This window comes from Marmota flaviventris, chromosome X (assembly GCF_047511675.1).
Source record: "Marmota flaviventris isolate mMarFla1 chromosome X, mMarFla1.hap1, whole genome shotgun sequence".
Taxonomy (NCBI): domain Eukaryota; kingdom Metazoa; phylum Chordata; class Mammalia; order Rodentia; family Sciuridae; genus Marmota; species Marmota flaviventris.
In genome coordinates this window covers 17,631,945-17,648,770 of record NC_092518.1, presented here as the reverse complement: position 1 = coordinate 17,648,770, position 16,826 = coordinate 17,631,945, and the positions used below count along the sequence as shown (strand labels likewise).

General features: G+C 35.6%; 1 protein-coding gene across 2 annotated transcripts; it reads right to left on the bottom strand.

Annotated features, from left to right (window-relative positions):
- Window positions 1-697: 697 nt before the first annotated feature.
- On the bottom strand, window positions 698-15,346 carry Prdx4 (peroxiredoxin 4). 2 transcript variants are annotated; one of them, XM_027927352.3, is made up of 8 exons: window positions 15,016-15,346; window positions 11,596-11,713; window positions 8,648-8,764; window positions 6,693-6,815; window positions 4,740-4,870; window positions 3,149-3,183; window positions 1,046-1,092; window positions 698-810 (listed from the first exon to the last, which is right to left on the bottom strand). In XM_027927352.3, the coding sequence occupies exons 1-8, from the start codon at window positions 15,257-15,259 to the stop codon at window positions 807-809; spliced, it is 819 nt and encodes a 272-aa protein (XP_027783153.1). In that variant the 5' UTR covers window positions 15,260-15,346; the 3' UTR covers window positions 698-806. The 2 variants fall into 2 exon arrangements, with proteins under 2 accessions (XP_027783153.1, XP_027783152.1); XM_027927351.2 differs by lacking the exon at window positions 1,046-1,092.
- Window positions 15,347-16,826: the final 1,480 nt, after the last annotated feature.

Below are 16,826 nucleotides of genomic sequence, written 5' to 3'. Positions count from 1 at the left end.
TGGCTATTTGTTCAGAGCTAGCTATATATATTTAGAGACTCAGCTTTCATTTTTTGAACTAAATATAAACATAACCTGCTTATAAATTTGATACAAGCTAAAAATGTGACTTTAGGAAAAATGGGGCCAGAGGGGTTTATGTTATTACAGTGCAGAGAGCTGTGGCATCAGCCATCCCTATCAGATTGCTAGGGAAGGTTACCATACTTGAAACCTGTTCTTCACTGCTGTCCTTAAAGGTATGGACAGGTGAGCCAAAGTGGGGTAGGGGTACTAAGAGTTCAGAAACTAGAATCAGCCTGTCTGGGTTTGATGTCTGTTTTTGATAGCCAGCTATGTGACTTTGGGTAATTTATCTGAGTTTCAGTTCCCTCATCTGTACAACTACTCAAAGAATTGTGGGTATTAAATGAAAATGCATCTAACCTGCTTAACATCATACCCAGCATGTGGAATATATTTCATAAATGTTAGTTATTATTGCTGTTACTATTTGATTCAATCTCACAATTCTTACTTTGGATCTTTATTTATTTATATGCAGTGCTGAGGATTGAACCTAGGGCCTTCACAGATGCCAGGCAAGTACTCTACCACTGAGCCACAACCGTAGATCCTCACAATTCTTACTTTGGAAAGATAGAAAATAACTGCTTAGGACTTTTATATTCTCCAAGAAATTACTACTATAACACAATGATAATAAAACAGTGACCTTTATTGAGAACTTTCAAACATTAAAACTTGATGAAGTAGTTTTCAATTTAGTTTATCAAAATACTTCAGTTTTCCAGTTGGATCTGGGATTATCTGTTAAGACAAAACAAAAAAAGCAAATTATTCCTTTTAAAAGTCATAGTCTGGCATTAGTTTCCTATCTCTTGACTGAAGATAAAAAATTACATTTGTATACCAAATTGTATCATATATACTTAAGAAAAACTAGATATGTCCTACCTACTAATCTCAGCTATCCCAAAAAGTAAAACATTTATTTTTTAAAATAAATTAACATCTGTACTCAAGCACCCCCAAATTTACTTACAGCTCTTCTCTTGGCCACCAGGCTTTCATAGCATCTTCAGGTTTGATCTAGTTAAATCAAACACATTGAGAGCATGGCTACAGATGTTAATGTATTTTTAAAACTGTTTGCTGATTAAATGATGATATGCTACGATAACTTGAAAAGGGAGTAGTGTGTTCATTATGGGTTTATCAAGAGAATTTTTGGGAGCTCCACAATGCAACTTTTTAATCTCAAGCTACAAAGTAAAAAAAAAAAAAAAAAACAAAGATTCAAAACAATATCAATTATTACCTTCAATAACTATTTTAGTGAATGAGTACTCTGAAAGAAAAATGCTCCTTCCAAGAGCATGATAGCCATAAGAACTTATATACTTTATTTTTTCCAATATAATTTGATCTCACATTAACTATGTTACTTGTTGGTTAAAGTACATCTACCTTTGCATATAAAAATAACCTATGGTAATCACTATAATTAACAGATTTTGAATCAGTTTCTAATAGATTTGCAAAACAGTTTTGCCTTTGAGATCAAAGTTAATATTACAATACCAACTGAGTCATCTCTACATAGATCTGATGGATCTTAAAGGGGATTTGAAGTTATGCACTAAAGGTACATTGAGTACTAGGTTCTTTATAAATTAAGTCACAAGTTAGTTTATATTTATAGATTATGGAAGCTTACAGATAGAAATATGAATCAGAAACTGCTATCTTAAAAACTAGCTTACAAAGCATTTGTTGGATAAGTAATTCAAGGTAGGGGATATTTCCCTCTGAAGTTATATCAAAACCAACTGTGAATGATAAATGATATCACTACCAAGCACAGGCATGTGCTAAGTATCCAACTCCTGAGAGATTAGTGAGAACTGCCAAGAAGTACAAATTAACTATGAAAGGCATTACAGGATGAGTATTATACATTTCAGAAAACACACTATCTACTTGATAACTTTTAGGGGTCACAAGCCCCTTTGAGAATCAAACTATGAATTCTTCCTTCAGAAAAATACATATGTATTATCACACTTTGTTTTTATTCTTAATTGACAAATAATAATTATATATATTTATGGGTTTTGGTCATTCTTTCAACACACATATACTGAACACCTGCTATATGATAACTATTCAAACTATTACTATAGCTAGATAGTACTTATTAGTGAACCCTTGGAGTTATAGTCTAATTCTAATTTTAGATTGTGGCAAATGCTTAAAAACATGGGGTGGAGATAGTGGTGAGGAAAGAATTTCAAGATGATATTTGAACTGAAATGTGAGTGAAGAGAGGGAGCCAGTAATACAGAAAGCAATACAGAAGGAACAGCAAGGGCAAAGGCCCTGAGGCAGGAATTAGCTTAGCATGTTCAAGGAACAGAAAAGGGCACACCTGAGGTTAAAGAGTAAATTACTCCTTCTGAATGTTTATGGATAATGGTACCTTTCTTTTTGGATTGCCAAGGAATTAAGTCTTAGAAATTTATATTTTCCTATTCTAAAATAATGATTTCTTCCTCTAATGCACTAGTATTTTTAAATTTCCTAACTACAGTTTGTATAAAACACTTGATTTTTAGAAGATAAAAATTCAAAGATTTTTGGTTGTTACTTAAGCAAAGTTTCAAGCAAGTTTCTAAATGTATTTTGAATATGTATCTACAAATTATGTAGTCTCCCTGATGAAAGAATGTACTGGTTTCAATCTTTTTCTTCTTCAAATGACATGGAGATAATCCTTAGTTTCACTGTTTATTAGATCAGATTTTCTCAAAGGCTTTTTATTATACACAGAAAGGTCTTGCCTGTAACTGTTTCTCGGCTCATAATATAGGAAGAATTTCATACACGCCCTCTAAATTTATTCTACTAAGTCTCTGTTTTTCCCCCTGGAATAGTGTATTTCTTGGATACTTAGCTTTAAAATTCACAGTATTAAACCCCATATTCTGCTTTCTTTAGTTTCAATTACTCTTCCTATAGTCCAGAGAATGTCTGTACTTTGTGATTTGTGCTTAGCTTGCTTCATTTATGAAGCCAAAACAGTTCTATTACAAGGCAATTTTTTGGCTCCAGCCATGCCTTTAACAGAAAAATCAACATGACTTACTGTTTCACTACCAGGTTTCCAGCCAGCGGGGCAGACTAAAAGGAACAAAAATGAGCAAAAGACAGTTTAAAAATAGAATTTAGTGTTTTTAAAAGCAACTCCTGAATTTGTTTTCGTATGAAACTGAAATTACAGAATATATAAATAACAACATTTCTAGACCATCAAACACTTGATTTCTGTTAGCTTGCCTGAACACACTAAGGAATTTTAATCATGGAGATTATCAATTTAGTTACATTTGTAATATAAGAAACTAAACTGAAGGTATCTAATAAAGTTGAAAAGTTTGCAAATCTGATCAACTGAAAAGCCTGGGCATAGCAAAAATTTCTCTGACTCTTCATAAATTTCCACTAAATTTGTCTGCCTTTGTAATCTATGTCAAGAGACTTTAGAATGCACCCTGACTGCTGGGTATGGTGGTGCACACATGTAATTCCAGCTTCTTGGGAGACTGAGGCATGAGGATCAAACATTTGAGGACAGCCCGGGCAATAAGAAAAAGAGCTGGGGAGCTGGGGATGCAGCTCAGTGGCACAGTGCTTCCCTTCCATTTTGTTACTGCTGAAACTTGGAGTAAAAGAATGAACTGATAGCTTACTAGTACGATACTAAATAATTCTGAGGAGTATATTATAGATAAACCCAGCCAGTGTGTGGTACATGCATGTAATCCCAGCTACTTGGGAGGCTGAGATGGGAGGATTGCAAATTCGGACTAGCCTCAGCAATTTAGTGAGGCCCTCAGCAACTTAGTGAGACCTTGCCTTGAAATAAAAAATAAAAAGGGGTGGGGATATATGGTTTAGTGGTAAAATGCCTGGGTTAAATGCCCAGTATCCAAAAAATGTTAAATCCAGTCACATGTGGTGGTGTACAGCTGTAATCTCAGCTACTTTGGGAGGCTGAGGAAGGAGGACTGAAATTTGGAGGTTAGCCTCAGCAACTCAGCCAGACCCTGCCTCAAAAAACAAGAAAACAAAAGGTTGAGTATGTAGCTCAATGGTAGAGAACCCCTGGTTTTAATCTCCAGTACTGAAATACAAATACAAATACAAACAAAAACCAACCAAACAAAAAACCCCTAAATCCAATAATATAAAGAAGACCTATATTACAAAATATTGCCATGTTGACACTTGACACATTTTAAGGTTATAGAAACATAATTTGAAAAATTGCAGTAGCAGAAACCTTTTTCTGAGTTTATTAAAAAATACATAAATACATGTGTATATACATATATTCCTCAGTCTTTTTAATTTTGAAACAGGTGTCACTAAGTTGCTGAGGTTGGCTTTGAACTTGTGATCCTCCTGCCTCAGCCTCCTAAACCACTGGGATTTCAGGTGTGTGTCATTGTGCCTAGCCAAATAATGAATATTTTTTGCATCTGTATAATTAAGCAAAACATACTAGTGATATTTTGTTAAAAGCAGTAAATAATTTGTTTTGCTAAAAGAACCTAATAAATTGAAAACACTCAGAATACTTTGGAACCACCCAAATAACTTTTAGGATAAGAAACCAAACTAACTATGTTGCTATCTCACAGTAAAAGAATCAAAAGTTTAGAAAATAAGGGTACCTTCTCCATGTTTGTCAGTATACTGGAATGCTTGAACCAAACGTAGTGTCTCATCCACTGATCTACCCACAGGAAGGTCATTCAGAGTAATCTGTCTCAGGATTCCTTTGTCATCAATAATAAAGAGGCCTCTATGAAAGACAAGAGTGATAGGGGTAAGACCATTTCTTTTCAGTTAAGTATTAGTTAATGTGAATCCCTGTACCATCCACATAGAAGGATGCTATACAGACCCCAAAATACGCTACCTATTCACTACTCTACTGGTACACACTCTCGCTCACCCCTACACACTTTCCCTCATCTGCTGTATAATTTGGGATTGTCACTGTTAAATGATAGTTTTAAAAATTTGCTTTTGAGGGCTGGGGTTGTGGCTCAGTGGTGGAGTGCTCGCCTAGCATGTGTGAGACCCTGGGTTCAATCCTCAGCACCACATAAAAATAAATAAGTAAAATAAAGTTATTGTGTCCAACTACAACTAAAAAAAAATAAATGTTTTTAAAAAATTTGCTTTTGACTTTGAAATGTAATAGTTAGAAATAAATAATTAAAAAGAAATGATACAAATAAAACAGCTAATACGGTATTAGATCATTTTACTTGATCAATGTTCAAATAATCCTAAATGTTAAAACTCTCAGTCTTTAGCAGCATAGTTACTCTTTGGGAGTCAACTTAATAATAGATTTTATGAAAGCAGAAAACATTAAGGATTTGGCAAGTACAAAAATGAGAGAAACCACCTGTAGCAATACATACTATGAACATTGAAAACAGTATGCCAAGTGAAAGAGGGTAGTCAAAGGGCATATATTGTAGGATTCCATTTATATGAAGTATTCAGAATAAGAAGTAAAAGACAAAGTAGATTAGTGCTTGCCTAGGGCTCAGGGAAGGAGGTTGGGGGAAATAGGGAGGGACTGCTAATGGGTATAGGGCTTCTTTTCAGAGTAATGAAAATGTTCTTAAAAAAAAAAAGAAAATGTTCTAAAATTGTGGTGATGGTTGCACAACTCTGAATATACTAAAACCCACTTGATTGTATACTTTTTAAAGCTGTTATAAAAACAGGACTTAAGGGCTGAGGCTGTAGCTCAGTGGCAGAGCACTTGCCTTGCATGTGTGAGGCACTGGGTTTGATCCTTAGCATCACATAAAAATAAATAAATAAAACAAAGGCATTCTGGGGCTGGGATTGTAGCTCAATGGCAGAGTGTCTGCCTTGAATGTGTGAGGCAATGGGTTCAATCCTCAGCACCACATAAAAATAAATAAATATATCGTGTCCATCTACAACTACAAAATATTAAAAAATAAAGGCATTCTATCTACAACTACAAAAAAATTAAAAAAAACAGGATTTAAAATACCTTTCCACATAAAACATTAAAAAACAATTGACACTTCAAAGCAAATAAGCAAGTTAATTACAACAAAAGTACATCTGTTTTTTAGGCCAAAATTGATATTTTTCATAGAATTCTATTAGCATTTGTTAGCCCAAGTAACCCACTGAGAGCTACTGGGTAAGATACTGCCTTAATTTTTCCCATTCTAAAGACACAGATTTGCTAATTAACTATAGTTGTACTTAGAAAACAAATTACTAGAGTCAGTTTGTAAAAAAGGAAAAGAGAAATGGAAAAGGAGTTGGGGGACATGGATTCAAGCCTGGGCTCTGAAATTAACTAATTATATAACTTTGTTTAAGATCATGGAACTCTATGAATCTGTCTTTTTTATTAATAAGGGTTGGTCAAATATCTCTAAATAAACTTCCATCTCTAACAGCATATGCACTATAATAGTTAAGGGTATCTACAACATTTCTACAAATAGAACAAAAATAATATTACTTGATCAAAGTTTATATCTTCTAACTTGTAAAAAAAAAAACATCAATTTCCAGAGGATTATAAATGTACTTGAATTTTTCTTAATATAAGCTACCTAAGAGTGTGGCCAGAGTCCTCCAGATATACACCATAGTCCTTTGAGATCTGATGGTTCAAGTCTGAAAGAAGTGGAAATCTTATTGATCCAAGTCCTCCTTGCTTTCGAGGGGTATTAATCCTGCAACAAACAGAACATTTACTTCTTAGAGCTAAGCAAATGACATAACTAAAACAGTGACCATTCTTTCTCTGCATATGCATGTACACACATACATATATTCTCTCTCTAAAACAGGCTAATATACTTTGTTTTCTTGCCTTTTTCCTCAATATATTCATATCCTTTAAGCACTAAATATAGACATATAAAACACATTTTTAATGTATGTATTTTATACATCTCTATTGACATTAGACTGGATTTTTTTAATAAACATTGCTGGAAACGTCCTTGTAGTCTATCATTTCTGTACACTTGTCTGATAAGTCGAACAGATAGACCAAAGGATATGCACTGTCATAAGCATAACCATAGAACTGATTCCTTAGAATTAAGGAAGTTAGTCATAATATCAGATACATCAATACCCAGATTTAAATATTCTGTAACCTGAAATCACAGGGCTTGTGGGCTGGTGTCCTAATAGGAAGACATATAGAATGACATAACTTTTTCATTGTGGACGTGACTTTTAATCCTAGAAGATTTAGAATCATTAAACTGGTGAAACAAATAAGCCTGTAGATATTACAAAATAATCAGGCTGGGGATATGGCTCAGTGGTAGAGCGCTTGCCCAGCATGTTCAAGACTTTGGGTTCAATCCCCAGCACTATTTTAAAAAAAGAAATAATCAGTATATATTTGAATATTAAGCTCTGTATAATATTTAAAAGAATTTGTCATATTAGCATTACTTATTTGAGGTTTGTCTGAAAGCAGATACTTGAGAAAATATATTAAATATGTATCTGCATTTTAAAATAACTCAAGGGGAGTTACTGCAGCTCTCCAACCAATTAAAATTTGTTATACATATATACTCATACACATATATGTGATAAATGTGTATATATAAATAAAATTGTAAGTGGAGAAAAACTTCTGTTTGAATTTGTAACTTTAAGTTTTAAAACCAAAAAATTCTGAATGATTTTTATTATACACAAAATTCTGAGCCCAAAATTGTGGATCTTAAAAACCCACATCATGTTTCAAATTTGAGACATGTTGCCAAACTGCTCTCCAGAAATGAATTGACTGTGTGAGTGCCATTTCTGCACACCTTTGTCAACAATGCATGAATTTTTTTCAATCTGTTAAATACTGGCCAGTCAGACCGAAAGAAATGTCATCACTTGTTATTTTAATTTGCAGTTCTTTGCAGTTAGTTAGGTAGAACATCCTTTCATGATTAATGCATTTTAAAAATTACTTTATAAAATTTTTAAAAATTATTGCTTCTTTTTTTAAATATATTTTTTAGTTGTAGGTGGACACATACCTTTATTTTATTTTTATGAAGTGCTGAGGATTGAACCCAGTGCCTTACACTGAGCCACAGTCCCAAATTATTGCTTCTTAAAAATTATAAAAAGCTATTGGGAGTTTGACCTACCATAACAGAGGACTGTTAACAGAAAAGTGGCATATTTTAAAGATTTTATTTCTCTAGATTAAGGTTACCCAATTGATCAAAACAAAGTAATTATACAATCTAGTAGTTTTTGCTGTGGAAATCATAACTATTACATTTAACTTCTCCCCAATTTTGAAGTGTCCTATACAATTCTTAAGCATTTTTACAAGAACTTCATGGAACTAGTAACTCATTGTATTATGCAGATAAATCTATTCCTGAAAAAATCTGATAAATATTTATCATATATCTATAATACCTAATAAGTATTTATCCATATCTGATAAATGGCATGATATCATGTTAGTATTTATCTGCCCATGATTTAAATCCATTCTCTCTTCCTACAAATATAAATGCAAAATACTGACCAGGCCAAATGGGTAAACTGCGAATCAACAGAACATGCCACCACTTCAGTATTTATAGCTCTAAATTCATCAATTCTAGCACCAAAGGCGATGATTTCAGTTGGACACACAAATGTGCTGAAAGTTAAAAAAATATAATTTAGTATTCTCAAAATAACCATATACCTGAATTTTCACATGACAATTTCTACAAACACCTTTACTAAATAAAAATGCACTTTAAGAACAATTTCATACATGGGTCTTCTCAAGATGAAATAGTCCAAAAGATTTTCCATTTCATCAAATATTTAATAAATATATATTACAGGGTTCATAATTACATCTCAAACTTTCTTCTTATAACTCAATGGCTCAGTGATCAACCAATATTCCATTCTCACTTATAGCAGCACCCCTATTTCATTACCTTTTATTTAATAATAATTTGTATTTATTATAGCTTCCAAGGTATCTATACAAATTTTACATCATTTCATTATTGTTTTTTTTACATTCCTAAACCCAAACTGTGAGTCAGATGCATCTACTGTATTCTGTAGATGAGGCAATGTTCTCCAGTTTCCCTGATCCCTTTGAGACAGGTCTTCTTCCACCTTGTCTCCCAGTTCTGCAGAGCCAGGGATTTTACACCTTAATTCTGTCATGGGTGAGAAGTGCATGATTAGAGAATATTACCTAAGGTAGTATTTTTCCAACTGTGGTAGGGACTCCTTAATCTAATTTAGTGAGTTCCAATAAACATTAAAAAAAGTGAAATAAAACAGTAAATATGGGAATACATCATACACAGTAAGGGTAAGTTAGAAAACACATACATGTTTATATAAATGCATAAATATGTCTGTGTTCAGCAGTGACATTCAAAATATTTAACAACCTTAACTTGGAGCTGGCTTTAGCTTTGAAATTTTCTGAACGAGATCAGGTGGAAGGGTCAACTTGGGAAGGAGGTTGGGCAAGTGGCTATTTACCACTTAGTATGGAAGTCTTTCAATGTTTTAACAACAAGCATGGCTATGCTGGTGTATATAGACTGAGTGTTACTCTATATATGTATGTATTTGGTGGTAATGAAAAATATATTGCTGTTGTGTCATGGCCAAAAGTTTGGAAAACACAGACTCAGGACAAGTTCCTAACTGAACCCAGTACGGGATTTTAAAATGTTTCAGTTGTTTAGGCATAGTGCTTCCATGTGAAAGAAGTCAGTTCTAATCTAGGATTATGTCCCTGGAAACCTGGGCAGTATTATGTATTTTTAATATTATCTAAAAGGTAACCCCTCTTCGCCTTCCTTCCTATCATCCCAAGAAATACTACCTAGAAACACATTTTCCTTAGTTCTTAGTGAAGACAGCAAAAAAACAAAAACAAAAACCAAACAAACAAATAAAACAACAACAACAACAACAACAAAAACAAAACAAAAAACACCCTGGTACAGACTGAAGGGTTACATGTGACTTTCCTCCTGCCATACAGACCATGGCAAATGCCCCAGAAAGCTTCCTTTTCTTACTAGATCCAGACTGGCATTACACAGAAACAACAGGAAGAACCTATCTTAGCTCCTTACCCCAGAAGACCATTGTGAATATTATGCTGTAATGAGGTATGCTTTATTTATTATGGAGTTTTAAATAACACTAGGGAAACAAAGCATATATAAGACTAATCTCAAAATTCAGGGTTAATATTTTATACATTTAACATGTATATTAGCTTTCTGGCTTTATAACAACTTAAATTTAGAAGGTCTATCATTTTTTATATTTATTAATATTTCTAATTCTGGTCTCTGTGGAAAATTACCTTATTCTTTTTAGCTAGTTGTACAAATTGATTAGAAAGATAACTCATTTTAGTCATAATGTACTAATTTTTATGAGAATTCTTCCGATTTGGCTTTGTGTAGGGGTTGGGAAACTGGTCCACAGGCCAAATCCAGCTTTTTTCAATGCAGCAGAGCAACAGTTCTGCATTTATGTTTTGTTTATAGTTGCTTGTGAGCTACAGTGGTAAAGTTGAGCACTGGGATTATCAAAAGGCTAAAATATTTACTATTTAAAATTTAAAGAAAAATTTGCTGGACTTTGGCTAGAAAAAAATCTGTAGAAATGAGTTTAAGTGTACTCTCTCTGAAAGTAATTTTTTTGTGGTGCTGGGGCTCTGTGCTTATGAGGTAAGTGCTCTACCACTGAACTACACCCCCAACCCAAGTTTAATTTTCATTTACATAATTCATATTAGTCCTAATGGAAAAAGGCACAGTGGCAAAGATAGAGGAGTATTTTACTTTTTGTAACCAAAAAATAAATTCAGGTTAAAAAAACGATCGAGGATAGGATAACTCTCTGGTTTCTTTTGACTTCCATGGGATTTGAAAAATACTCAAGAGTAGTAGTTTTCAAATTAAAGATCTTGATGAGGATAGAACTACAAGAGTATTTACTTGAAGTCAATTTTCTGATCATTCACAAACATTACCATAGAGTTAAAGAAAAAAATCCTATAAGAACCATAACATATTAATAGCTATTATATTAATATTTTCAGGCAAGTGTTCAAATCACAGGAAGGGAACAGATACAGCAACGAATAAAAATGGTAAAACCATTAAGCAGAATTATGGCATGAATCTTGCTACTAACTGCATTCTAAAATATTATCAGTCCACTTTCTTGCCATAGTATGTGTAGCTTAATGAATATATTGCAGCTTTTCTCTAATTATTCCATTATGAAAATACTATATAGGTATATGTGAGTAAAAATTTATTTAGGAAAATGGATTATGACTGAAATGTAGATGTTATCTTTTTGAATAAATTCCTCAATTGGCTTATTTTTAAAAGAACCAACAGCTAAAAAAATTCTTAGTTGATGTTCTTGAATGATGAATGGTTGACTATTTTTACTAGTTGCTATTTACAAGTTATTACTTACAAATCAAGTGGGTAGAAGAAAAAGACCAAGTATTTTCCACGATAATCTGTTAATTTGAGCTCCTTAAATTCTCCATTTATCACTGCTGTTCCTTCCCAATAAGGTGCTGGCTTGGAAACTAAGAAAGAAAGAAAGAAAGAAAAAAAAAACATGGTATTTTATAAAACAGGAAGCTGACAGAATAGCAAATGGATGTCTTTAGAAAAATCCTTAAAAATTAGAGCTTCTAAACCTTTGGACTTCATTGACAGTCTGGTGAAGCTTACAGACTTCTTACAACTTAGAGTTACTGACTATATAAAATACATAGAATTGTAAAGAAAACGAATTACAGTGAAATGCAACTATCAAAATATTTAAAAATTGGTGATATAGTAATACATGTGCTATTTTATCTTAAGCTGCAAGATCTGAAAGAGTTCTAATGACTATCTAATGATAAAATAATGAATGTAAATGTTTTAGGATTCCTGTAATAACCATAATATAGCATGAAAATATCTGATTACATTGGCAGCGGTTACAAGCAAGTACTGCTGATGGTAATGTGGTTTGTTGCTGACATCCATAATGGGAGGAAATGCTAAATTTTAGTTGGGGGGTTAATGAAAATAAACCCTTTTTTTCTACATTTCATCCCTGCACTATATCTTACTGGATATTTCACTATAACTTCCCCCCACAACGTTATCAACTTCCTAAATTCAAATCATTAGATTTTCTTTCCTATAATGGCAGTCTTTCAGATGTACTAATTTAGTTTGTCCAGCTTCTCAGATACACAGGGAGGATCTGCTGCAGGCAGGGCTACACTCAAGGAGGAGAAATGTGCAAATATATCAGGCCAGAAGTGGACAACCCCAGACAACGGGATAATTTTCCTAGAGGACTTTGGAAAAAAAGACACCCTTGAACAGGTTTCAAGTGGCCTGATGGAAACTGGTTAGTGCTACTCTCTTGTAACAGCATACTGTAACCCTAGCCAACACCCTTTGATAATAATGTACCTTCATATGGATAGCACTTATACTTTGAGAACCAACACATACAATGAAGTCAATATTTGATTTTCCAAGTTTGACTAAAATTTCTAGAAATAAGGCTTAGACTTTTGTATAACACTGAGCATTTATGGTTACTCTGAAATGAGACAAACTGAAGATTAATGTCTCTGTGAAGTTAACATATAACATGCGATTACTTACCTTGAGCCAGCAGCCTACCTTATTTAATAATCCTGATCTGATTAGGTAAAGGCCAGAAGAGAGAATTAGCTATAACTATATTTGCTTATATACATTACTTAAATTACCACTCAAGTGAGAGGTTATGATAATTCTAATGATGTACCACAGTGACACTCCTTAATGATTTTAGAATATTAGGAAAACCATATTGGGAAAATGTTTTTTGTCTGAAAATTGATTTTGGAAATTTTGCTTTTTTACTAAAATCTACAAATGGAATTTCCAGAGTAACTCTTTGCATCTATTAAAAACAATTAACATATCCTGAATATAAATTATATAATTTACAAGTATTTTAGTTAAATGCAGAGAAGTATAAAGAATATATAACCAGGCATGGTGATGCATTCATGTAATCCCAGAAGCTCGAGAGGCTAAGGCAGGAGGATGAATTCAAAGTCAGCCTCAGCAATTTAGCAAGGTTTTAAACAACCTAGTGAGATCCCGTCTCAAAATAAAAAAATAAAAAGGGCTGGGGGATATGGCTCAGTTGTTATGTGCCCCTGGGTTCAATCCCTGGTAACAAAACCAAAAAATATTTAAATTCCCTCTCTCCATAACCCTATCAACCTAACTATTGTTAACATTTTGATGTCTTACCTTCCAGTATTTTTAAAAACAAATTTGGTTCATGTTGTGTTGTACCCCCTTTTCCCCTTGTTCATGAAAGGAAACAGTAAGTTATGAAGTTTTTGTTACTAAAAGTAATATTAAAATATGACCTTAAAAATATCCATAATATATCCCTTTTTATGAATAAAAGTCCTTTATCTCTAATTCTAGATAATTCTACACAGGACCCAGAAATATAAAAATACATATAATTTGAAAATGTTTGCTGGTAAAGGGAAAGCTATTACTACTATTTTTTTTTTTTTGCTTCCATAAGTGGCTTTAGAGTGGATTTGGATTTGTTTTCTATGGACAATATATGTACTGTAAGTAAACACTTAATTGCCTGACATATTTCAAAATGTCTTCCCAGGCAAGTGACACCAATGGGACTTGAAAATATGATTTTAAAAGTGCAAGACTGGCTTTCTAGAAACAAAAATCCCAAAGTATTTAACTTTCAGTATGAAAGAAGAACAAATGTTTAAGAAGGCAAAACAGTTTTTCTCATTTATCAATTACTCCCACTCCATCCTAAGTCCTAAAAACATCCCATTTATCTCCGGGATTCACAACTGTGAAGCATTACTTTTTTTCACTAAATGCTGCCAAAGAACATACTGTAGCAACCACAAAAACCAAATACACACCTACAGAATGTCAAATGATCCGTAGGAAAAGGAGGTTACTTGAAAAGCAAGTAAAAGATATCAGTATTCCCAGGATACTTCTTTTTGGCTAATCTTAATGTCCAGATGCAGCAGGCCCCAGCTTTCTGAGTTATCTACTTAGTCTGACGTGTCCTTCCTGAAAGTGTCCATTAGCTTTGTACACAGGACAGAAATGCAAATAATCAAAAGCCAAATTGGCAGGACACAAATTTGCCTCGAGATTTATCATGAACTCAGATGTGTTACTTCCAACCTTCTTTTCCCTCCTTCCCCCTCCTAAGTACAAACTATAACAGTTCTTTTCTGAGAAACACGAACAATACCCATGAACTGACTACGTGGCTTTCGGGGAAGATGGTTTTTAATAATCTTCTTTGTAAGATACAACAGCAAAAGATAAAGGAAGAAAAATGAAATATTTGACCTTCTGAACACTTTGTTTAGCCACTTTTCTGTCTGACTAAACTTTCTGTGAATCATTATTCAGCCTATCAATGTACTTTTCCCCTGAAACAGTACTTGAAAAGAGACTGGACATGCTGCAGGCACTTTACGATGTTTGAGGAAGTGTTTTAGTTTGCACAATATCCTCAAGTCCCCCTTTGGGCCACCCTCTTTCCCTCATCTGCGGCTTTTGGGGTAACCATTATCTCTTCCAAAATCTCATCGGTGGAAAAAATCCCTTTCTCCACAACTGGCACACCCCTCCAACTTCCTGCCCAAGGAGAGGAACAGGCAGATCCAGGATCCAGGGCCCTGACACTGTCCAGGGGGTGCCGCCCAACTTTAGACCGCCCCCCCCCCCAACCACGGGGTAGCATCTGTAGGCAGGGTACACGTGTCTTTGGGCTCTCCCCATCCCCACTCCTACCCTCGAAAGCACCACCTACTCTTGGCTTTGGTTAGGTGCAGGGAGTGGTCTGCGACTGATACCCGGGACGCCTCCCCGGGATACACTTGTCCACCAGCGTAGAAGTGGCACTCTTTTTCGCGGGTCCGGGGCCTCTCCGTCTCCAAGCCCCTCAGAGCCCCGATCGGCAGCAGGAACAGCACCACTGGCAGCAGAAGCAGCTTGCGGCTCCATCCAGGAGCCGGAGACCTCGCGGCTACAAGCCGCGGCGGCAGCACCTCCATAACCAAGCGAGCGAAAAATCACGTCTCTCAGCTGGAGTGCCACTTCTCCCGCCGCTGGCAGTTACAACCGCGTGCACAGCACCAGCGCGAGTTAGGGCGCGGCCTCGCGAGACTTGCTCCGCCCCACTCCGCCCCACTCCGCCCCCCCAGCCACGTGGGCGCTGACCCCGCCCTCTCGCCCCCTAGCCTTTGTGCACGCGCTTTGGGGCGGGCCCAGGAGAGCGTTGTCAATTGTGTTATGGCTGCCTCTAGGCGGCGGTTGACTCGCATTACCAGGGTCCCGCTGTTAGCATTATTTTAGACATACTTCCACGCCAATCTCTTCCACAGGTCCTCACCACTGCACACTGTCCATTCAAAGGTTGAAACGAAGCTACATGCCTGTAAACGGCTTGCATTTTATATTTCTAATGGACTTTTAAAAAAGTCACTTATAATTTCAATTGACAAATTGAAATTGGGTTTAATTTGGAATGACTGAATTAAACAAATGCACAAATGCACATATTCATCCCCTCATTTACCTTTTAGTTTTGTGGTGAAACATTTAAAATTTACTGTCCCCCGCTCCGAGGTACTGGGGATTGAATCCAAGGGTGCTTAAGTACTGAGCCACATCCCCAGCGCTTTTTAATATTTTAGAGACAAGGTCTTCCTGAGTTGTTTAGGGCCTCGCTAAGTTGTTGAGGCTGGCTTAGAACTCGCGATCCTCTGTCAGCCTCCCGAGAGTCGCTGGGATTACAGGAATTCACCACTGAGCCCCGCATACTCTGCTGCTTTGAAGTATACATTATTATTGTTTGTGTTTATCATGCTGGTTACCAGAGACTTGGGTGGGTGAAGGATGTAAGGGCATACAGGTGAAAGAGTACAAAGTTTCAGATAGGAAGAAAAAGTTTTGAGATCTAATAGACATTTTCTTGTTTTCCTTGAAGTGATTTGTGTGAACAGTGTCATAACTCTCCCCTGCAGCTCTTTTAAATCCTGGGAAAACTTGAAGGAGATAAATCTAACCATTTACTCTCCTTCAGCAGATAAGGACAGGCAGTTTTTGATGACTTAATCTTGTCTCAAAAATGTCTTTCTTTTTAAAATCAAGACTGGAAAATTTCCCAGAACAGCCCTTTTCCCAGCACAGCTTCTGACAATTACCCCATTACCCACCCTTGGCCTCTCTCCCGCCCTCCTCACCCACCAACGATTCCCCGCTGCAAGCTCCACCCTCCACCTAATGTTTGCGTCTGTGCTCTGGGGGCAGGCACAGGCTCTGCAGATTTGTTGCGTCACCTTGTGAGAGCTCTCCCACCATCTCGCTCTCCCACCATCTCACTCTCCCATTCTCCCACCCTCAGCACTTTCTAGGCCCGTCTTTTCCACAAAAATTTGCTGGTGAGTCATTGTTGTGACTGGCCTCCCACTATCCGCACTGTTAGTCACATTTACTCTTCTACACCTTTCTCTTCCTACCAGACTTGGCCGGTGACTGGCTTCCCACCTTTAAGGTGATCCACCTCCAGTGTCAGGCCCTCAGTACTGTGTTAGACCCTCTCATTCTTTCACAAAGCCT